This window comes from Rhea americana, unplaced genomic scaffold, assembly GCF_003343005.1.
Source record: "Rhea americana isolate MKP2758 unplaced genomic scaffold, rheAme1 scaffold_31, whole genome shotgun sequence".
In the NCBI taxonomy this organism is placed as follows: Eukaryota; Metazoa; Chordata; class Aves; order Rheiformes; family Rheidae; genus Rhea; species Rhea americana.
The window spans coordinates 5,300,075-5,323,878 of NW_028186435.1; the positions used below are offsets into that span (position 1 = coordinate 5,300,075).

The window sequence follows — 23,804 nt, forward strand, 5'->3', positions numbered from 1 at the left end:
ATAGGGGTTTGGTTTTTTTGTTTCCTGTTTTCCTAAAGAAAATGTCTTAACCTTTTAAGTTGTACAGTTCTCTGAAATGCTAGTGGTGAGAGAGAATGGAAGTGTTATGAGTGTGGGAAGTACACAAGTTCTGTGAAACATTTTTCTGATTTAAGYTCATATAAAAGAAAACAAACCTTGAGCCTGACTTTCTATGTGATAAGTAGATATAGGACAGTCACAATTTTAAAAGCACAAAAGGGGAGTCATTTAAGAGATGATAAAGGGGAGAAGGGAAAATACCTAAAAAGAAAAGCATATTACAAAACCTCTGTTTGGAAGTCTTATTTCAATTACAGGGCGTTACAGAAGTTAAACCAGTTAGGCAAAAATATTGATATCCCTTAGGATAGTTTGTTAGATTTTATGGCAATCAAAAAATATCAGTTAGGTACTAACTTCTTCGCGGGCTGTTTATGCGCTTCTTGACAAATCACAGAAAAGAGTGAACTATATTTTCCTGTGATACCACAAAGCATGATTGCATGATGGGTTTTGTTTGCATGAGAAATCTTTTAATTGCACAGATAGCAGCTGCTAGCTATGGAATTTTGTGCAGGTTTAAGGGAATACTGACCTGTCTAATCTTCAGGACAACTTATGATGCATTGTTTTTTTTTCCTACTGTTAAAGCGCTTGATTGCCACTTCTATGGGTAATTAGCCTAGTCTAATATATAATTCTATACAACAACTGAGAAATAGTCACTTTTTTTCTCCTGTTGAAATTTGAGAATTGAAAGCAAATGAGCTTCCATTGATGGATGATGAGCTACTTAATCAGTATGCATGTTATTGGGGGAAAAACTTTTCTGCATTGTGCAAGCTGTTCAAAAGCAATTCTGATGAAATTATCAGAGAATTCACTACCCATTATTAGGCTGTTGTCAATGTTAACTATCCTTTCTGTTTCGGCATTAGGAAGAAGATTTAAACTGCGTGCGAGAAAGATGGTCTGATGCATTAATAAAGCGCAGAGAATACTTGGATGAGCAGATTCAAAAGATCAGTAATAAACAAGGTTTGAATTTTAAAAGCTTGGAATTTCTCTTATGAGTACTTTATTCTTCTCAACACCAAAGATGTCATACATATTATATGTATCTCTTTCACTGCAGAAAAATCAGAGGATGATATAGAAAGAGAAGCCCGACTAGTAGAACAATGGGTAGGGCTGACRGAAGAGAGGAATGCAGTGTTTGTCCCTGCACCAGGCAGTGGAATTCCTGGTGCCCCTGCAAACTGGTACGTTCAGAAAAAACATTGCAGTGAGTAGCTTTTTTTTTTAATGTGAACATTGCAAACTACAAGGTATAAGTCTGAAGATGTGTTTTATAGCTTCCCATGTTGTCATGTATTACCACAATTTACGCTAAGCTGGGAGAAGGCCGGAAGATCAGGTTCTGGTTTGAATGTAAAGAGAGGTTTGCTTAATTAAGGTATTATATAAACTTTCAAAGTTTGAACGTATYCTTTGATTTTAAGATAGTATTTTCCTTTTTCTACAATTATAATAAAGTTATCCTGTAGTTTTAGGCCTTTCAACAGAAGAGTGACTCAAAAATGATTTAGAACACTTAATTGAAGTGTGGTGAGGAGGAAAAGGACTTTGATTAAAAAAGATATGTTTTCTTTTTCATTTAAATATCCAAGACATTTATGTTTAATTTCATTTAAATTTCCGTTTTAACTAAGATAATCAGATCTATGAAAAATGAAGACTGGAACACACAAAATTTGAGAAAGTGTGAACAAGAAATATAACTGATAGTGTGTACACACTAGTATCTCTGATAATATCTAATCTCTCTTCTTTAGTGGGGCAAATGGTTTAGTGATACTCTTGTCTTAATACTTCAGCTGAATAAAGAAAAACTCAGAAATTTGTTGTCCAAGTTGCTAAAAGTATATGTATTAGTATAAAGACTACCTTGCCCGTAGCTGCGTATCAACTTGTTTGAAAGGATAACCTTTATGTATAAGATGACTAAAACATATATACTTATTTCACAATGTTATGTAAAAACAATTAATTTGATGAGAAACTGAACAGAACATTGAAAATTGTCATCCTTACAGCAATTGAAATGTGTTGTGYCATGTGAAATAAGTTTTAGTAAAGCACTACATTTAGCTGTGTGTTTAGTTGTGTAAAAACTATGCCTATGCAACATACGCATTTAAATTACCCACCAAAATATTGAGAGCTTTTTACTCATTGGTTAAAATTGATATGACCATTGCATGGAGATGTGTTGAGGGAGAGTGTAGTGGTTATCACATCTGCTTTACATGCTGAAGGTCYTGGGTTCAAGTCCTAGTGGAACCAGCACTAGGAAATCTTTGGGAGGCTGGACTAGATGATTTCYAGAGGTCCCTTCCAACCTTGTTGATTCTATGATTCTGTGAAATTAAGTATGTGTTTACCTTTGTTGTTGATAGCAATTTGTTTTGTTTCAGGATTCCACCTGCAGGAATGGAAACGCATATACCTGTTCTCTTCCTTGATTTGAATGGTATGTTGTAATGGCAGATTAAGAAACCTGGTAAAATAACAAAATTTAGCTTAGATCAATAAACTGATAAATGGAAGAGTGAATCTTAAATGTCTAAGAAAATACAAACAAGTTCTGGCAATGGCACTGGCTGCTATGACTTTCAGAATGTTTTTTTTCTTCTGAATCCATATATTGGAATAATTAAGCACAGTTACTTTAAAATTTAGAGTAAAGAATTGGGGAATATGTGAACACAGTGGTAGATTATACAACAGAAAATGGCATGAAAAAGCAAGTTTAATGAAATCCATGTTTCATTAAAGCASTGATAGGAAATCTCCTAAGTGCTACAGCATTTCTTCAGCTGAGATAGCTGCAGACATTTAAACAGCTGTTTTAAGAAAGAATGTATTAAGAGTATGATGAATGTTTTGTTAGAATATCTAAGCCTTCTCCCTCTGGAGGCACTTAGTTTTACATGAGACAGAATTACTGAGTTAAATTTTTAGGGCAAAGATACACTGTAAATAACAAGAGACTAGTGTTAGGACTATGTTTAAGGACTGCTTAGGAAGCAAGTTTGTAAGCATAAGCTTGGACATGAAGCAGAAGAGTATCCACAGGCTTTCTCATATCCAGCACTTTCATAGGTCAGTAGACATGTTTAGATAAGCATCACATTAATGGCTGCTTTAGAATCTGCTTTTTGAAAATGATATGCATTCTTCATATATGCTTACAGAGATGTTCTTATATGTTTGTTTTTATTATCAGAGGAGAGTTAGACAGAAGTCCAAATAGGATATTTAAACAGATCCATGGATCATTGCACAGCTGTGGGTATTTTTCTGCACTAAAAGCCTAATATAGCCAGAAATACTGTTCTTGTTTTAAGATTCCCTGATGCATCAGAACTGATTTAACTAAGAGATGAGCTAGTTAGGCTGACACATGGAATTTTCTGACTCAGTGAGTTAATTTTATGAATATCTTGCAATAGTTCTGAATTCTGTTCAGGTCACATGGGAGAATGAGTTCAGAGAGAGAGTCTTAACCTGGCTTTTCTTCCCTTGTTTTTGTATGCTGAAATCATCTTCACAAATTGCATAGTAGTAAGATTAATAAGGATTAAATGTAGTATGAAGTGTGGATAGGACTTTATTACAACTTCACCTCTATATATTAATATCTTTTGATATAAACTATTTCTTTTTTTTTTTTGTACATTTGTTTCATTAGCTGATGACCTCAGTGCCAATGAACAACTTACAGGTCCCCATGCATCAGGAGTTAACTCGATACTCCCAAAGGAGCATGGGAGTCCATTCTTTTATCTACCGATCATAAAACACAGTGATGATGAGGTAAATTGTTAACAAACCTCTTTCTTGGCTACTGTGACTTGCATTAAAGCTTTCTTCTTTTGCTTTCTTTTCTACTTGTATGTATTTAATCCTTATTACTATTTTTGTCTTACAAATATCATCTATGACTATTGCTGCTTTTTTTTCTGGCATATTTGTTTAAGATCTGAGAGACTATGACTTGTTGGTTTTTCTACCTTAATTCAAAGGAGACAAGTCTTAACGTTTTCTGACAAAAGAGTAGTTCAGCAGCCTGACTCAAAATCACTTTTTCTTATTCCCTCACCTCTTCATCATTCCTTTTGCAGACTCTTGATTCTTCAGAGAAAAGTACCACTTTTGCTGTGCAAACTAGGAATTATGTTAAAATAATTTTTTTTCCTTTGTAGCTCACAATTACTTTTTAARTAAAAAGCTTGAAATTTGTTAGAAATGAATGGTTCTGAGTACATAACTTTCTTTTCTTCTACTTCTTGTACCAATTCGGTTAAACCAATGCTTAAGAGCCTGTTTCCAGGATAAATGGGATGCTGATATTGAGGAGTGGGAGGCAGAGGAAGGAAAAAGATGTTCTGCAGGATGCGAAAGCTTTTGTTCTGCATAGGTCTTAATCTAATCCAACACGCATGGAAACTTTCCTATTGAATTTGATAAGCTTTTTATATAGTTGCAAGAGGATTTGTAGTCCTTTCCCCAGTCTTGTTTCTGCTTCCTCTCTGCCTCCAGCTGTGTAAAGACCTTCCTTTTTTGGGGCAAGGTTTGCATTTTGCAGGGATTATGCTCACTATTTCAGTCCTCCAAATTTTAACACCTCTCTCATGCTGCTTCTGATAAATTCCTTACTGTGAATGGGAAGATTTGCTCCATTTTGTTCAATGAYATTTATTTTTCTTTCATTAAAGAATGGTTTTATTTCATGTTGGATTACTGTAAATTATATCTTTTGTTAGAGTAATTGAGTTTTTAATTTCCCTTTCTCTCCTCTACTGATTTGTCTGTGTAGGTCTCAGCCACTGCTGCCTGGGACTCTTCTGTCCATGATTCAGTGCACCTGAATAGGGTAACTCCTCAAAATGAGAGGATTTACTTAATAGTGAAAACCACTGTGCAGCTCAGTCATCCAGCTGCAATGGAACTGGTATTACGCAAAAGAATTGCAGCCAATATTTATAACAAGCAGGTAAGAAGTTTATAATAATTTTGCATTGTTTGATATCCTGAATTTTGTGAATGTCTTTTCCTAGCTGTTTGCTTCATTTTGGTTAAGTTTAGTCTCTCCTATGCTTGTGAAAGACAAACAAAAAGATTAGCCTAGGTTGCAGTAAAGCTGTGCACTTTTGGTATATTGCTTCAAGCTGTCCATCTTTCAGTCTAATTTGATTCAGCGTGTAGCTGGTGCTGCTTCTGCAACAACAACAAAAAAATTACCTTCTGGCTTGTATGATTTGAAATGTTCTTTGATTCTGAGAAACTTGCAGTAGCTTATCTGATGTAGGGTTACTGCAGCCGCTCTGTTCCTGAGAGCATGTTTGGAGCCTTGGACTCCAAAGTCCAAGTCAGTGTAAACGCAATGTATTCTCATCCTTTCTTTTTGCTACTCTAATTACAAATTAGGTTTGTTCCTCACTGCTACCCATACATATACATTTTCTTCCAGCTTTTACATGGTGATCTCAAGTAGGGTGTTTTGGCCACAAGAATGGATTCTACTCCTCTTTCTTTGCGGCTTTATGGGTTTAAGCAATTAGATGCTTTCTGAAATCATGTTCCTTTCTCTTTCCTAGATGAGACCCTGTTTCAGAATTGCTTCAGATCTTTTGCAGGAGAATGGAGAAAGACAAAAAATCTGTTATATTACTAAGCAATTTACTAAACAATGGAATTCTATGCCTTTTTGTATTTGACGTATTTTCTTTTGCTAGTTTCATTTGTCTAAAATGTCACATTGAAAGAAAATTAAGTCTGCAGTTAGTGATGTAAGGGGTAATTGACAGGTGCAATAAATTAATTTTCACATATACTGCAAGTTTATGCTTCCTATTCCAATTATAGTTAAAAATCAGRATTATGCTTTGCTATAGTAAAAGGAATTCTGATTCCTGTTTAACGTGTGGCTCACAAAATGAGAAGTATGGGTATCAGACTTCCACAGCTGTGTTTTCTCAGTTTTTACAAGCTGTTTTACAACAACTTRTCAAATTTTTGTCCTGAGAAATACACTTTTGTGGTAAAACAAATTTTTGCATTGTAACCTTCTTAGAGTGTCATAAATAACTATCGTCAATACAATAATTCGAAATAACTTTGTTTCTAGAGTTTTACCCAGAGCCTGAAAAGGAGAATATCTTTGAAAAATATATATTATGCTTGTGGAGTGACCTATGAAATAGTATCCAATATTCCAAAGGTAAATTATACTGTATTTCTCTGGCAAATTCACTGAAAAGAATAGAATGACCTGATATAACAGGAGATACTGACTGGGAGATGCATGTGCAATGTTTCTGATGTGAGGAATCTTGCTCAAGTGTGTGCAGTGAGATCCTGTAGTAGAGGTAATTTTGAAATTGTATGAGTGCCTACAGGGGGAATATAGAGACTACTGTAATGCATATAGGTCAGTGAAGCAGGAATAAATGGAAAAATTAGTTTGGCAATATAAATAGCTTTATATACAAGACTTGTACAAATTTTAAACTTACTGTGAAACTGATTTTAAAGGTATACAGATTGGATAATTTGAAACATAAATAGGCTTGTCATCATGTGGTTGTCACTTTTGTATGTTAATAATTACAATTTAAACTCTAGGGAAATCACAGAGAATTTAAGATTTGGGAAGGGAGTCATTACTCATAACATATGATGTTTCAGGTTATATTCTCCTTATTCTTAAAGGAGATTGACTACAATAAATGTATAAAACTTATCCYAAGCTTGTGCTCTTCTTAGTTCAGCATCATTGATACCTGTGTTGAAAAGTCTCTGCTCTGTGCAAGGATTATTGATTCAAATTAATTTCTGGATTGAGATGGTCTGAGTAAATGAATTCACACATTGAAAAGGTTAAAGATAGGCTTTAATTTAAAGAGCTTAATAGTGCAACTTACAATTTAGGCTACAGAAGAAATTGAGGATCGTGAGACCTTGGCACTGATGGCCGCAAGGAGTGAGAGTGAGGGTACATCTGATGGGGAAACGTACATGGAAAAGTACACTCGGGGTGTCCTGCAGGTGGAGAACATTTTGAGCCTGGAACGACTAAGACAGGCAAGGAAACTTTTAAAAATGGATTTTTATAATTTGTAGAGATGCTTGATGTCTTTGCTTTTGGTTTGGGTTTTTCTGGCTTTTTTTGAAAGAGAATGAATACAAACATTGGACAGGTAAATGGAATTCTAAGTTACTGCTGTGAAATAGGTAAAGCTCAGCACTGGTGGGTCTGGTAGCTATAGCTAGTGGTAGCGTAATAGTGAGAGCCTGAACAGGCAAGGGCYGAAGAATGTAAGATTTGTTGGTTGTATATGTAAATTAAGTTTTGTAAACATATATACCTTGTTTGCAAGTAGCTGTAATTAGCCACACTGTGAAAAAACTTCAATCCTGCTTGATGACTTCTTATGAGGATAACATTAAATTGTTCAGCTTTGATATGAGCATGTCTTTTAGTATGATTTTTTTCTTTATGCAGGCAGTCACAGTCAAAGAAGCACTGTCCACCAAGGCAAGAAACATCCGCAGGAGCATCAGCACACCAAACGTTCACAATGTATGAACTATTTTTTTCCTCTAAGTTAGTGCTAATATGCCTTTTTTTYCTCTGTGTGTGCGTGCACATTATGCTGAGGTGGTACGTAATTGTTACCATACAACACTTGTGTATTCTGAGCTAGGACTAAATACAGCAAGTATAGAAATGCGGGTACAAATGGAAATGAAACACATCTGTATAACTCTCCATCCTAAAAGACAACAAAGTGGTCGGGGTGCATATATGGCAGGGGAGGTGGTCTAAGCTCTTCTCCTTTTAGAAGTAGTTTTGGAAGTAGTTTAGGATGCAGACTGCCCTAATCCAGAATACTTTTTTTTTTTYAATTTAAAAGCTCCGTTTTACTTTTTTTCATAGTATAAGGGGTAGTTTTCATTTTGTATGCATTGTTTGCATTTTCCTATCAACCACTCAACACAAATGTTGCTGTCCTTAGTCTTATGTGAAGACAGAATGGAATGGTTGTTAGGACTAAATGATTACAGTATCTTCTCAAGGATTTATTTTATTCATAAAAGCTAAGCATTTTTTCATTCTGCCTGCTGGTGTTTTGTAGGTATCGTGTAGCCGGTTAGATCTTTCTGCCTGTGATGAAGATGATAAGGTGTGTAAATTTCAGAGTGCGCATTTTCAGTTCTTTTCTCTTTAAAACAAGATGTATTTGAAACTTGAAAAAATAAGGAAACTTTTTTTAACTGTATGTTTACATAATACACCTACTAAATGCTGTGCTAATTATATAATATTTTGAGTTAAACTTCTTTTTGTCCTTCTCTGCTCTTCATGTTAGGATTGTAGAAACTGATAATTAAGATGAAATGGGAAAGATGCAGAAAAACTTAATATACTTCAATGAAAAGCTTATTAGATTCTAAATAATCCACCCATGTGAAGCAGAACTGTCCTGAAGTCAATGACTCAAAATTCCTTAGTAGTTTAAAATAACAAAAAGCCATGTCTGCATTTGCCTATTAATTTCTCCATGTTTGCCTGAATAAGAGTGTACATTTATGTATTTTTGTTTCTTAGGGTTGGTCTGAAAGTCACCTAGATATATCTGACTGTTCTTCCAGTTATCAAGATGTATCATGCTATGGTACTTTGCCCAGGGAGTCCCCTCGCAAGAACAAAGATGGCAGTGGTGAGACTGTCAAGTACATATGTAATGACAATTTTTTTTATTGCTGCCCTAGGATGAGAAGTACATTCCTGCAACATTAAACTGACAATTAAATTCTTAGTGGTTTTTTTTTCTATTAAATCTATTACCTAGCTTCTTGCTTGAGCTGCTGAGCTTAATCTGGAAACAGATGGAGAAAGCGAAATGCTTAACCTGCAGGAAAGAATAGGAAACTGGGGATATCAAAAAACAAGAGGAAGAAAAATAAGCTAGGTATGAAACAAAGCAGCAGAAATAAAAATAAATGAAYTGTTACTAGCTTGTGAATTAGAAGATTAAGATGCTTTTACCGAAGGAGCAAGGGTCCTTTTACATGTTCCTTACATGACTTGGATTTTTWGGTCTTCCACATCAATGTGTCACAGGTGATTTATTTCCTTTAGGTCAAATTGCAGCATGGCCTTCCTGAGCAGGCAGCATAGGTAGAAAAGCGCTGAAGAAACAAAGTGGGATTACGAGTTTATTACTTGTTGCTTATTATTTTTCTTTCAATCACACTGATCATGCATGATTGCCAGATTGATTCCGGTACAGTAGGAATTGCAGCAGAGGAAAGCTCAGGCAAAGGAGGCAAAGAGCTGTCAGGTCTGATTTCAAGGACAGTTCCTGCTATTTTTATGACTCAGATAAAAAGGAGGAATAGTGGAGCCTCAGAATGGAGGCAGCAGATACTGGTGTTCTCTGCTTTCCTTCTGTTTCCAGACTCCTCAAAGGGACATAATCTCCCTCACAGAGCTCTGCACTATCTCATCCTTGGGCAGTGGCTGAATACTACAATACTGCCTCGCTTTCTGTAGCCATCTAATTTACAAATGCATGGCTTGACCATCCATCATTTTAGATTATTCCTTTGCATTCAAGACATGAAGAATTGACATTAGCTATGGTTTTTTTTCTTCCTAGGTGTTGTATCAGAGAATTCCCATGCTTTAATGGTCAGTCCCTTTAAAGCGTTTTCTCCTCAGCCACCAAAGTTTTTCAAACCTTTAATGCCAGTGAAAGAGGAACATAAAAGAAAGACCCCACTTGAAAGCCGACCTCTACTTAGTCAAGAGGTAATTTTTGCAAACAACCTTGTCTTTATGGAGATAGTTATTTTGTATACTTGGAAAACTGTTTGCAGCATGCATCTTTTGCAAGAGGATTTTGTAATTCTCTGGTTAAAATCAATCAGATTGTACTCACATATATGAGTTTGGAAGGGGGAGATTTTTTTAAAAAAAATGAAACATTGGGTTTGTTTCACTTTTTGGTAAGTATTTTTCTGTACAGAGAACTTGTGTTCTTGTGTTCTATTTTAAAGTGACAGTAACTTGCATTTCTCTTCAAGAAGATGCTGGTGTATTTTTTTATATAGGAAAACAGTAAAATTCTGTCAAATGGTGTTCTAGGATGGTTACAATTCTGATCTTTATTCTTCAACCTAAAACACTKAGCAGTGCATGAGTTTCTCTAGCTATTAACTTGAATTTTTATATAACTAGCATGTGTGTTTTATTTTCAAGATGTCTTAATGCTTTCTAACCTGCACGCATTTAATGTTGTGCTCAGTAGTCAGTGTTGTGTTTTGTGTGATGTGTTGTGTGTCTTAAACTTTGCAGAGCATGTCTTCATCTCAGGTACATTGCGCTGGCTGTGTTGTGCCTTCAGGAAGTAATGCCAGCAGCATGCCAGTAGAAAGCAATAGCATTCATGAGGAAAAGATTGTAAGTTTTGTATGGGTTTCTGTCATAAGGCCTGGTGGTGGGCTTAGGGCCGTTTGGTGGTGGGTTTAAGGTAATTATGCTACCGTAGCAGGGCAAAAGGGGTTATGTGCACATAATCACTTGCAATTGTAATTAATGGTTATAATGAACAGTTGCTTACCTGACTTGTGAATGCAGTCCATAATTTGAAATAACTCAGTTGATTTTTTTTCTAATTATTGTTCATGTGTGATTTTTCTTGCAGGGAGGGTGGGAGGGGGGAGGCTTTAACTCTTACAGTGCACAAATGATCAAGTAAAGGGTGGGTTAGTGAATCATGTTGCTGTCACTCTAATATACCTATGTATATTACCCAGATCTTGTGACTATATCCCAGAGTAAATGGAATGATCCCACTTGGTGTAAGTAACCATGCATTTAGGTGTGGGTACACTATAAAAGCTTCTAGTTGGCTGATGTGGAAGTAATACGACTAAAATGAGATACAGCTCTTTATTAACCTGCAACCTGTCATCTTCGTAATTCAGGTGGTGCATTTAGGTGGAGGGTTTTTATTTTTCTGTTCACCTGTCAAATCCTTTCATCACTGCTGCTTCAACAAGAGATGCATCATCATTTCTGCTGTGTGAAAGACTCATTTTTAGGGCTGCGGAATTTGGCTGTAAATATTTGCTTTAATCAGAGCTTTAGACTTTAAATGTGGAACTTTGAAATCATTTCTCTTAAGTATTATAGGCCTTTTATCACATAAAATGCTGGTGATGGATTCTTCCTATTCAGCACTTTCATTCTGGCCATATAGCCAAACAATTAAAAAGATCTAGTGTTATTATTTCTAATGCTATTTTGTAGATGATAACGAAGGGTCCTGAGTGTTCCAGTGTTTACATTTGAAGCTTGGCTTCTGTCTAGATAGCAGCTGTTTCATGCTCCATCATGTTACTTTTCCATAGCATAGTGCGAGTCGGCATGTCAGCTGACTCACTGGCACAAACAGCGTGAAGGGCTTTTGAAGGCAAAATCTTTTAGTTAGTTAAAAAACAGCCTGCAGAAATGAAATGGTTACAGAAATTTCCATAGCAACCTCAGAGCAGTTCTGCTCTCGAGTAAAAACAGGGTCCCAAGCCATGCATGCCTGGCATTAACATAGCTATTTGCCTGTGCTGTTTTCCAAAGATAAGCAGAAGCTTTCAGAGCTGGAAAAGGGCAATACCCTGCACCAGGCCTTTCCAGTTAGGCTGGGACTAATTCACTGAATACTTTAAATTAGGCCCCAACAGGGCCCTGAAAAGAGCCATTCTTATTCTTTGCTGCTTGCTCCTGTCTTTGAACTGACTTCTCCCTTGCCTCAGCATAACTTTTTGGTTGTATAATAAGCTTAGTTAAGGGAACTGCTCTGTCTAGCTGAAAAATACTGCTTTAGAGTTATTTTTCAGTTGTATCAGTGCCTAGTCACCTTATAGGCACTTGAGCAGGTACAGGGGAGGCAGGCAAGAGCGAGCAGCCACTTGTGGGGAGGAGGCTGAGACTGCTGCTTTGTGTAGCAATGCCAGTTTATGGTGATGAGAGGGATATGAAATGAGGGTTTCTGGTTTTTACAGCCTGGAAAGGAAGCCTTGCTTAAGGTTCAGGCATCCCAAGCTGCTCTGTGTTTTTCAGAGCTGGAGCAAATGTATATTTTAACCAGGCTGGAATATATATTGCACACACTTGGCTGAATAGTGCTCTTGGAATGAATTCAGATACTGAGGTAGGGCAGTGTCATGGCTCCGCATTAAGGAGTCTGCTCCCCTCTGCTGAATTCACAATACAGTTCTCACTTTGTTAAGCAGTGCTATAAGTGATCACTTCAAGCCACAGAGCCTCTTGCTCCAAGTTAATTGCTGGATGATTGGTGTAGCTTCAGGTGGTGATGCTCACTTGCATTTTTTTTAGATTGCACAGCATGTAAAAAATCCACTAGAAACAACAAAGTGATTAAACAGATAGAAAGCTAGTAAACTTGTAATGTTCTGCATCTGAACAGGCAGGAGTGTGATGTTTGGCCTTTTTCTCATGTTCATCTGGAATGTGTTCTTCAATGTTCTCAATACATCTGTGAAAGGAAAAAAAGAAAGTAAAACTGAAATTAAGAAAAATGTTTTTCTGTGCTTTGCCTGAAATATAGCAGTCAACCGAAAGTTTCAGACTTTGCTTCCATGTGTTGACTATTAGAAGTATTTCGAAACAGAAGATTGATGTAGTGGCATGCTCTGTAATATGCAAGTGCAGTGAAATATGTTAAGATTAGAGTACACRTGGTGTGTATTTGAATTCTGCCTGTAATTGATGTGTCTGATTTTTATTTTTTTGTCCAAGAAGAAATTCTCACAGCTTAATGCTGTGAAAATGGAAGCACCCGTGGTGCAACCGTTGAATAAGTACTGCTCATTTGAAATGAGTAGAACAGGAASTAGCATCTTTGAGGTTCCTTGAGAGCTGCAATTTAGGGATCTGAAGACTCAGATGCTTTAACTTCTTTAACTACAAAGAAAATACGTATGTTACAAAGCAGATTTATGAAAGCCTCTGTGTTGTAGTTCTTGCTTACTTAGCTTGTGTTATTGCTAAATCTTGACTTGCAGTCTTCTCTCCTTGGTTCTTGCTGTCATGTTCTTCCTTGTTATCAGTTAAGTCTGTTTTTCATTATAGTCTTTCTGTTACTTCCCAGGGAAGAGGCTGCAGCTTCTTTACTAGTGCTTCAAGGATTTTATTCTTTGGCTCTTTCACTGGCCTGAGCAGTACAGGAGGGCTTTCTTCTCTCCCTCCCCCCAGCCCCTTTATACCTACGGGGTTTAGAAGAACCCTGAAATGGCTTTATTTCTGCACTTTTCCTATCAGGAAGCTCAAGAGCAGCTTTGAAAGGAAATACTGCTTGTTCCCACAGTAGCAGCTTTTTTTGCACTCATCATACCTCCCATTTGCTGCATTCTTCATGACCAATGTTCTCAGTAATAAGGCTGCATCTCTATACCTTATCTTTTATAGTTGCTATAACAGATATGCTGAAACCGTGCACAGCTGTCCCTGTAGCTACCTGTTAGACTTTTCCTAATCAGGTTGCCAATGATCTGCATGTCTGTAGAACCACTTACTGGTTATAGTGACTCTTACTCAAATTAAATAGGGCTCCTGTTTGTCGTGACACAGTAAAACGTAAAATTTCTCAGTAAAATGAGGAATCTTGCAGTGTTCAAAGGAGGAATGAAGATCTGTTTGTTATAAAAATGCTTTTAGTTTCAAGYGAATGTTTAACAAGGATCCACTAGAAATATTTCCTTTGCAAAATGCTTATTGATTTGGAATTCACTAAATATCTTAAGAAACCCACTATATTTGATAAATGAACAGTAGACTTCTGAAAAATTTTCAAATTTTCAAACTTATTTCAAAATTTTGGTTCTATGTATAAAATTACTCAAAGGTGAAAGGGAAGCAATAAGCAGAATAGTTGGGGGGGAAAGRTCTGTAAGAGATGAGCAACAGATACACAAAAAAAATGCTTTGTACAGAGCTTTAGTGCCTTGGAAGAGGRTATTCATAATCCCAATAAAGTGGATATGAATTTTTCTCCTCACTTTTGAGGACACTAGCATTGTTTTCAAATTTAAACAAGGTTTTTAATAATATAAGACTACTGAAAAAGATTTATGTGTGTTTTCATAACACTATCGCATCTCTCCGGGGATGTGAATCACTTCAAAATAAACCTTTCATCCAAAATTACATATAAAAAATAACTCTGTTTGAAATAGTTATAAAAAGTAGTAAGCAAAGGATGTCAAGCCTGCATGTGAGCAAATTCTAATCTGAAATCTGATTGGATTTGTCAGATATACTTGGACAAGTAGAGTGAKCTTGTTCAGACGCTAGTTGCTGTGCTAGCAAAAATTTAATATGACTGACGGTGCTGATTCAGCTTAAGAGGCAGTTCTGTATGGGTAATGTGATTGAGTGTTATCAATTATGAGCTTTCTGCATAGACTGAAAACTGGGTATGAGAACAAACCTTTGTTGCAGAAAAGGATCATAGTGAGCAATGATTACCTCAAAAATAAAGAATAAAACAAACTGAGATCATTTAGGAAGTCTTTACAGTTCTCATTTAAAAAAAAAAACTACTTCTGGTTACAACAGAAATCTTGTCACATAAGTGTGTGTTTTCTAATATACATCTGTGATGGTATTTTAGATAACAGCATTATTGTGACATAAGCAAACTGAATAAACTTCTCTTTGCTCTGTATGTATCTGAAGCTTTGTTTTACAAAGCTGTTTGAACAGAAGAGATGTGATCTCATACACACTACATCTGTAATGTTTAGATTCAACAGTGATGAGCACTATATATATATCTAGGTATGATTGTCTTACAAAAATTTAGATTTTTKGGGGGAGTTTTCAGAAAATATTGTAAAACATGGAAGTGAAAATTAAAGGGAAGTTGGTACCTTAGCTGGAAGAGCCCTGTAGAGTGGATTCTCTTCCTATAGAAGAAACTCTAGGAATTCAGATCACTCTAAGAGTTGGTCATCTCTTTCCTCATTTGTAAAATACTTTAAGTACTTACCTAACTAAAGGAGCATTGAGAACAGTTGTTACAGTCAGAGGAGCATTTGAATTCAGAAGTACAAACAACACTGAGAAAAGTCAATTGGTAAATAATGCAGTTTTAAAGAGGCAGAGGGGCATGGTCCAGTTTCTCTCCTTTGATAAACTTTCAGGTGAAGGATAGGTGAGTTCAGCAAGCGAATTGGAAGCTGCTGTTACAGGCCTAATGCAAACAGAAACAACTTCAGAAAGTACCCCTAGATATCTGCTAATTAATAATCTAATTTTGGCTCATCTTTAATTAGATGCTCAAAACAAAATTATAGCTAGGGGTAGTGTCTTGCTTGTGAGTCTGAAAGCTTTTCTAATTTCCCCAGTTAAGTCAGTTGGTCTGACTTAACTGCCTTTATCTGCAAACTTGGTCCTGTTTATATCCTTAGGTCACCACAGAKGTACCAAAATACCATAACTGAAATAGTGTAAGATAGAAGCTGAAGTTTGTGTTTAAAACAAAACAAAATCCTATGTAAGTAAAGACATCCATTTATGTGTGTCTACTCTAGCGTTAGACCATKAAGTGACTTGTAGTACAAAAGAGCACATGTTGTGTAAGCACTGTGTTGTATAATTCAAGAGAATAGTAGTTTATCGTAGAGATTAGTGTTATGCACTGAAAGAATACGAGTGTCTTGAGTATTACAAAGTGTATGAAGCTATTTCAAGAGGATGTTTATTCTAAGTTTCATCTATTGGTTCTCAAAATATGTTGTTAACTGGTTAAATGCTATGCTTTTCCTTTTTCAGTGATGACTTATGGTAGGTTTCTGAAAGCATGGAACTACTTTAGTTACCATACAGCTCTGCCTCTGGGACTTGCATTGATCAGTACATGAAATCCATGATGCAGATAAAGGGATAGAGAAATATTAGGCATTTTAGTCACTCTAGACTAGAAGTACTTGAATAGTTTTTTTTCTAAAAATATTTTTTTCTATTGGGAATTTAATGAAGCATTTTTAAAAATACATAATCGGAATAATTAGATGCTTGAAATCATTCATGTGGAGCCTTGCCTGCTGTCTTTTGCATGGGCAGGGGGTATCACGTTGCTGGGAGATTTCTCAGATGCATCTCGACAAGCTGAAGTCCTCAGCCCTTTGTTCTCAGCTTGAGATGGTGCTCTGTGGAAGCCATATTTGTGGTCACATTGTATCACCACTGTTTATCAAAATGAAATTCAGGAGATCAGGGAACTAACTCCAGATTCTCTGAGACTAATGAGTATCTTCTGATATCCTCRTTTGTTTCCCTCCAAATATGTATGTGTATGCACACAAATGCTTCCTTAAAGAATCTCTGCAATATCTTATTCTTTCACCTTTATTTTCATACACTGTGACTGTGTTCAGTTGTGATAGCAATGAGGCTAAATATCTTTGCTTACCCCTTGCCATTGTTTAGCTATCAGATTAATAGAAAATCCTGTTGTGCAGAATGGTTTTTAATAATCAATATTGTAACTTATACTCTTTCAGGGCTTTTCAATTCATATTTTCATTTATCTTGCGGATGGTCAATCAGTTCTACAAAATATACAAAAGTACTCCAATAGGAACATTTTAATTAGTCTAAATCATAGGAAGAAAAATTTTACATTACAGGACTTTCAAAAATAGGGCACAGTGAAAAGATGCACATATCTAACCTTTTAATGTTATGAGCTTTCTTTATGCCAGACTTTATTGYTGTATGTATTCTGAACTATTTAGAATTCATTTTTTATTTTTAGAAAATTGAATAGCTCAGGTAACATAGCTTAATGGCTTTTTTCAGAGGTGGCTTCAATCCTCCTAGTAGAGAATGTTTTTGTACGTGTGTGTGTGTGTGTGTGTGTGTTTCTCCATCCTCGGAAGGGGAAAAAATCAAGAAAGGTTAATATTTTTGAAAACTTATTGTAAGTTGTTAATTCCATTCAACTTTTTCTTCTTTTGCAGGACTCTGAGGATGAAGATAGTGAGTTGGAAGCCATTAATAAGAAGTTAAGTCCACAAGGTTTTCAAAGTTTCCGGCCTTATGTACCAGAGGAGTTTGCAGACTTCAGCGTTTATAATGCTAGTCTGGAGAACAGAGAATGGTATTCTTCTAAATCGGACTTCATGAATTCACGTGTTCTTGAGAAAGAGGTATCCCGTAGCCCCACCACTAGCAGTATCACTAGTGGCTACTTTTCCCACAGTGCCTCTAATGCTACTCTGTCTGACATGCTTGTTCCCTGTAGTGATAGCACAGATCAGCTAGCCAGTCACGTGAAGGAGCTGGACTSTAATGACTCTTCAGGACCATCTCTTGCACATGATTTAAGATCTTTGAACAAGGAGTTTCGAGAGTCAGAAAAGGAGTTAGTGACAGAAAAGTTACCCATGTCACCACTGAAGCAAAACAGTGCCTTAGTGGAACAATCACCACTGTCCCAMAATGCTACTAAAAAAGACTCTCAGCAGTTACCTACAGCTGGATCATTTTCAGCATTAGATTCCTCGAATGGCAAAAATATCTGTTGTACAATTGAATTTTCAACCCGTGAAGCAACAGTGGAGCACACAATGGATGTTCTTGAGGATCATTCATTTACAGAGTTTATGGGCRTCGAAGATGGAAAGGACTTTGACCATTCAGCAGCTCCACAGTTATGTTCCACTGCATCCTCTAACAGGGCGAGTGCCTCAGCGTTACCCCAAGGCACTGACAAGGAGCAGAGCACTCGCCTGGGGCAGCTGGACTCAACAGCAGCAGACAACCATGTTGCAAACACTGTGGAAAGTCCTGTGTGTTCCGTATTGGCAAAAGAGACTTCAGACCATCAGACTAATCCTGAAGCTTCCACAGATGATTTTGTTGGGAAGGACCACTTGGATGGTTCTGATGGTGAAGAAGGTGCTTCTACAGATCAGGCCCATGTCTTGCCTAGTTGGGTGGCAGTGGGTGAACAAGTTTGTGTTGGAAGTAATAAAATGGGCACAGTGAGATACATTGGAACAGTGGATTTTTCAGCTGGAATCTGGATTGGAGTTGAATTAAATGTTCAGCTGGGTAAGGCTAAACATGCACTTTTGGTTATTTATGTAGCTAGCATGACTTAGGAGATAAATACCTCCGTATCACCGTGGCATCTGATGTATCAAGTTTTCTAGGCTGTAGGATTTTCTATTYTATATATATAGATGCTTTGATTGGTAAGAGTTAATTTTGAAAAATCTGTCTGAAAGCCCTATTTTCCTTGTGTTGTGCAGAATAATGATGTTATGTATTGTGGCAGTTTCTATTGGTATCCCTCTACTTTTACAGAAAATACAAAAGTAAAGCCAGAAATTGGCAGATTTTTTTAAAATCAACATGTGTGTTCATTGAGTGTGCCAATAATGGAAATCAAATGTCAGATTGGTTTGCTAGCTATAGCTTTCACAGAGATCTTTTCCCCTGGTGGAAAACTTAGTAATAAGGCACAATTTTTAGACTTCAGTTCGCGGTGCAAAGAAGAATCACTGTATTGCGAGAGCAGGACTGCTACAACAAATGCCTTCAAATCTTTTGAGAAGATATTATTTTTAACAGTTTATTAAATTTCAACACTGATKCCAGAAGCTTCTCTGATAGCTAAATTCTGGACTTTATAAGTAACTGATTTTGAGGTTGAAAGATTCATTTTTATAAAATGAACAATGAATTTTTAAATTTATAATACCAAAGTAGTATTACAGGGAATCATCCTTTTGATCACAATTCAAGCCCTCCTTTGCAGGTTTTTTCTCCCTAGTATGTGGTATCATCCTGTTTCTATCGCTCAAAGCTAAAACCTGGACTATTCAACAGATAATAGTCAGATATTTACATTTCAATGTTACAATTATATGTTCTAATGAAATTATCAACAACTAATTCTATGCMTTTATTTGCATTAAAGGGAAGCACGATGGAACTGTAAAAGGCAGAGAGTACTTCCACTGCAAACCACGGCACGGTGTGTTTGTTCGTCCCGGGCGCCTCAGTAAAGCACCAGCTTCCACAAAGAAGTCGAGTAGCGCTTCACGATCTCAGGCATCTTCCACTTTAGAGAAACGGAGAAGTTCTCTACTCCAAGGCTCATCATCCGCCTCTAAACCAGGAGGAGATGTCCTCTGTCATTCAGGAGATGCAGCGGCTTCTGCTTTTTCTAGAAAGCAGGAAAACAGGAAATCTTGGATTAACTAAACTACAGTATTTTTGCACTTACTACACACATCACTGTGTAGAAAACTATGGATTTTTGAAGCTATTGTATATTTTAATCTGTCCATACCGAATGTGTACTCTCTAGAGTCTTTGACTTAATTCCCTAATTTTTTATAAATAATATATATATTATATATATATGAATGTGTATCTATAGGTTGTCTGCCACTGGGCAGATATGGCTGCACACTAAAATACAGTTAAAGTTGATCTGTAGATAATTGAGGTACTGGACTGTTTGTTACACAACAACTTGGGAGATATATTTTAAACAACAAAGAAAATATTTTATTGTGGAAAAACAGGATGTAAATCCATATTTGGAAAAAGAAGAGAAAAAAATACGGTTTGCTGTTCTTAATTACCAAAGAACTTGTTTTAGACTGACACATTTGCTGTTTATATCTTTCTATTGTAAATGTTTTAACTGATAGCTTGGTGCCATGTTTCTTTAAGTCACTGGGCACCATGCTGCCTTACGGTCTGTGTTTAAGCACACTGAAATATCTGACTGCTTCATGTTTTTTGTCTTCCTAGAGGCCTGCCACTGTGCTGACTTGGCATTGTATTGAAAAGACTAACAATGCCTGAAGCTATGAGCCTGGCATTTCGTATGTTAACATAAGCCAGCTGGGCAGTCTGACTGCAGAAACAGTATTACTGCAAGGGTATGAAAGGACAACACTGAGGGGTTTGGGTTTGGGTTTTTTTTTTCTTTCTTTCTTTTTTTTTTTTGGTGGAGGGAAATGGGGAGACAAAGAAGCAGTAAATGGATCATGACTGCAGACTTTGCACTTGTTACTTGCTGGTTGTTATCAAGGTGAAACAGAACCTGCTAAAGTAATCTTAACTTGTAAAGTGTATTTTAATAATGGGAATAATGGAGGGATTTATGTATGGTGCTCATGAATTCCTGAGAAGGCTCTTCCACATGTAGATACTGTAGATGCTTGTACAAGTGTTCTGGATATTTGTAAAGTAAYACGGTAAAAATGAGTGAAGTGAGTGGCCTGCTGTATCTGTTCTTTGTATCTTAGCAAGTGAATGAGTGAGATACCTGGGACCTTACTGAAAAGCTGCTGTTTGTTCTTTGATTGTTGTATACAGTAAGTGGACTCTAGTATTTTACTATTTACTGTAAAGAATTGTAATTTATATACTGCCATACTGTATTTAATTGGTACAGACCTTTTGTGTGTTAGAATACAGACTGTTTACTTGGGATTTTAAAGAAAATGTTTTGCTTGTATTTGATACAGCTAGGTTTCATGATGAAATAGTAAGCTCTGGTCTGTTACTAGTTTAYGGTGCTCGGGTTCAAAGTACTTCGTAAGTAAGCTGAAGGATAAGACGCTCAGAGTGGAAGACTGGRTGGTACTAATCCGTTTGATCACTGACCGGTTCACGGAGCCCGAGGTGAGAATAGCCCCTGGGGCCCTGTTCCTCGCCGGCTGGTTCTGCCCCCTCGCGCACGAGGCAGCCGAGCTGTGCGGCTGCTGCCAACGGACGTGCCGATCGGGGGAGCCCGGACACGTTCCTAGGAGACGGGTTGGCTGCTCGATATGTCACACCGCCGTTCGAGCAGAACACAGTTGGCACCCGGGGGGTGAATTAAGTGTGTTCGCCCTTGACGCTGCTTTTGGCAACTCTGAGCTAGGATTCTGATGTGCTTATGGGAACTGATTTTGGTGGAAGGAATGTTTTTGCAGATCGTATTTCTGGTGTTCACCTAGGGTGGCTCTTGCTGTCTGTGTTCATGCTGCTGCTGCTGGAGGAAATTACCACGATAGAAGAACTGCTTTATGCAAAAGCATTTCATCAAGGACAGAAGGTGATCCTAGAATTCCACCAAGTATCTACACTCAACCCACTGTTTTGAAATCAATTTTAGATGTCATTTTAATCTTCCTTAAAAATATTCTCTCACACATATGTGCCCACTCTGTCTGTCTCTGACTCACAGATGTGCTCTCACTCAGATGCATTTCTCTTAGGATTGTGTAAACAATTTTTAAAGTTAATAGGACCATTTTTTAACGGCAAAAATATAGTATTTATTCCAAGTTAGGATCAGACACACTAGGATGTTCACTATTTTAGGCTGTTGAGAATGTAGAATACATGGTTGCTTAACAAACGCTGGAATAATGGTGCTTCTTCAGGTATACAATCTATAAATGCCAGAGAAACCTAAACAARCCAACCTGTTCGTGTGCTGTACATGTTTGGCCTAATTCATGCCATCATGACTTTTCTTACATTGACCCACCTATACTTTTTCCATGTTAATGTGTGTTGCCCTGGCTTAATTTAAAGTTAGGAAGAACTTGCCTAATGAGTRCTGTGCACTAATGTGAAAATGCAGGCATTTTATCTGATTTACTGCACACACCTTGTTGCTTAAATAGAAAAGCACTTTTTGTGTGTGTTAATTTTTTTCATAATCAAGTGACGAATGCAGTGAATTCTGTCCATGGTGATTGTCCAATGGCAAATTGTTTTTCTTTGGTTTTTATAAAATATTATCGTAACTAGCATCTAACATACACTGTCTAATAAGCAGGATATGCAATTCATGCTAAGCCCTAGGTTTAAAAATAAACCAACCCCAAACATAATACTGAACAATACAAGGTAGAACCAGCCTGTCATTTGACTGAGCTGGCAGAACAAACCTGTCATCTCAGAGATTTGGTTAATCCAAATAATACTATGTAATTTTAATGAAAGATGGTTATAGTGTTAAATTAGATCACACTAGCCTTTAGCGTGTTTTCTGAATTTACTACTTTTTTTCCCCAAGCTACATGCTTTTATGAAGATTCAGCCAAAGCATTTGGAGAACTGAAACAACAGATGCGTAGTTTTTAATCAGTACTTCTCACTCTTTCAAATATTCCCCTGCAAAAGACTTCTTGGCATTTGCAGCTGAAGGCAGAACATTAAATGCTGTTATGCAAATAAAGAGTGGTCCCAYGAACAGTGTTCTTCCCTGCACTGTCCTTCAGTGCTGCTGACGGTTTGCCTGTCCCTCCTGCTTCCCACTGATAACTTCGTGTGTCCTGCAGCTGCGGCCTCCGTYGGAGGCAGAAGCTGCTGCCTGGGTGTGGGGGCTGATTAGCAGCGGGTGGACGCRGACGGTTCTGCCTTAGGGCAGAACTTGTGTTTCAGTCTGTCTTATGGTGGGGTGTGTGTTTTAGGAGACCATCTCATCTGTTGATCTTAAAGAAAAAAATATATAGTATCTCAGATTTATTGAAAAGAACTGAAGAGACTTAAAATTTGGGAAGGGCAAAAAGAGGATGGATGAAAGCAATTGCTGTGTCATTTCTACGGGAAAACAAGTTAAAAACAGCCTTCCTCACAGTTTCCAGTTTTTATGAGGAAGCTGTCAGATTTTTTTAAACTCCATAAATGCCCAAATGGCATTAGTGTAGCGGTGTCCAGGAGTTGTGGACGTGTCATGATTAACATGCAAGCTGTTACTGACGAGGTCAGACCTCAGACTGATGACTCTGGAAAAGCATTTAGCTTTTCCAATATACTTGTGTATAATTTAATGTGTGCTAATTCTGGCATTGCATAAGCCACTGAAATAGAAAAAAAAGTGCATGGCAGCGTTCAGAGGAAAGCTATGATTCCACAGAAGTTGTGGTTTGGGGGTGCCCTCCGTCCTCTCCTGCCCAGATCCTGCCTTARAACCAAACATGGACTGTGGTCAGTCACTCTGTAATGAAATTTATTTGCAATGTAAGACCCTAGCAGGATATTAATGTTGCATTTCCTTATGCAGCCATGCCAGAATCGGCATGTTACAGAGGTAGTATTTAAGCATATGGAGTGAGTGTAGCTATGTGTTGTTACTAGAGAAATACAGGCACCGCTTTGAAGAAGATAAAATATTTTTAGTAAACAGGAAAGGGGAAGCGCGCTTCGCTGAGACGTTGCAGAGAAGCCGTGAGAGCGGGAGGCTGCCGGAGCGCGCTCCGAGGGGAGCCGCGGCGCGGGCAGCCCCCGCCTGCGCCTCGCTCCAGCGCGGCCCGGCCCGGGACGGAGGGTACACGGAGAAACGCGGACGCTGGCTCGGAGGCGCCGCTAGGTTGCTGGTGGCAGGTGTTTAGAAGGGGGGAAGGCGGCTGCTGGAGGCTCTTCCTCTCGCCGGCGCCAAGCGCTCGCTTGCAGCCGCTGAGGGCGCGGCGCTGCGGCGTTCCCGGCGGGGAATTTCCGGCGTTTGCACGCAGATGTCTCGCGGTGGATAAGCGAGCAGGTCCGAACCGCAGGGTCACGGCAGCCCGCGCTTCGGCGTTACCGGCAGGAGCTGCTAGGGCCTCGCTGCCGTCATTCCCCCCCCCCCTCCTCCTCCAAACGCGAGCGGCGGCGGCAGGCGGCG

General features: G+C 37.8%; 1 protein-coding gene across 5 annotated transcripts in view; it reads left to right on the top strand.

Annotated features, from left to right (window-relative positions):
• The window catches only part of KIF13A (kinesin family member 13A), a 116,082-nt gene extending 93,703 nt beyond the window's left edge, over nucleotides 1-22,379 (top strand). For 2 of the 5 annotated variants that reach the window (XM_085310047.1, XM_085310048.1), the window contains 14 exons: nucleotides 960-1,059; nucleotides 1,157-1,283; nucleotides 2,499-2,554; nucleotides 3,776-3,900; nucleotides 4,904-5,080; nucleotides 6,215-6,307; nucleotides 7,018-7,170; nucleotides 7,592-7,669; nucleotides 8,226-8,273; nucleotides 8,699-8,810; nucleotides 9,753-9,904; nucleotides 10,451-10,555; nucleotides 17,140-18,235; nucleotides 19,107-22,379. In XM_085310047.1, the coding sequence (XP_085166173.1) occupies nucleotides 960-1,059; nucleotides 1,157-1,283; nucleotides 2,499-2,554; nucleotides 3,776-3,900; nucleotides 4,904-5,080; nucleotides 6,215-6,307; nucleotides 7,018-7,170; nucleotides 7,592-7,669; nucleotides 8,226-8,273; nucleotides 8,699-8,810; nucleotides 9,753-9,904; nucleotides 10,451-10,555; nucleotides 17,140-18,235; nucleotides 19,107-19,393 (2,709 nt within the window). In that variant the 3' untranslated portion in view covers nucleotides 19,394-22,379. Of the gene's footprint in view, nucleotides 1-959; nucleotides 1,060-1,156; nucleotides 1,284-2,498; nucleotides 2,555-3,775; nucleotides 3,901-4,903; nucleotides 5,081-6,214; nucleotides 6,308-7,017; nucleotides 7,171-7,591; nucleotides 7,670-8,225; nucleotides 8,274-8,698; nucleotides 8,811-9,752; nucleotides 9,905-10,450; nucleotides 10,556-10,911; nucleotides 10,957-17,139; nucleotides 18,236-19,106 lie in introns of those variants that run through there. The other 3 variants (XM_085310051.1, XM_085310049.1, XM_085310052.1) reach the window with 3 other exon arrangements.
• Nucleotides 22,380-23,804: the final 1,425 nt, after the last annotated feature.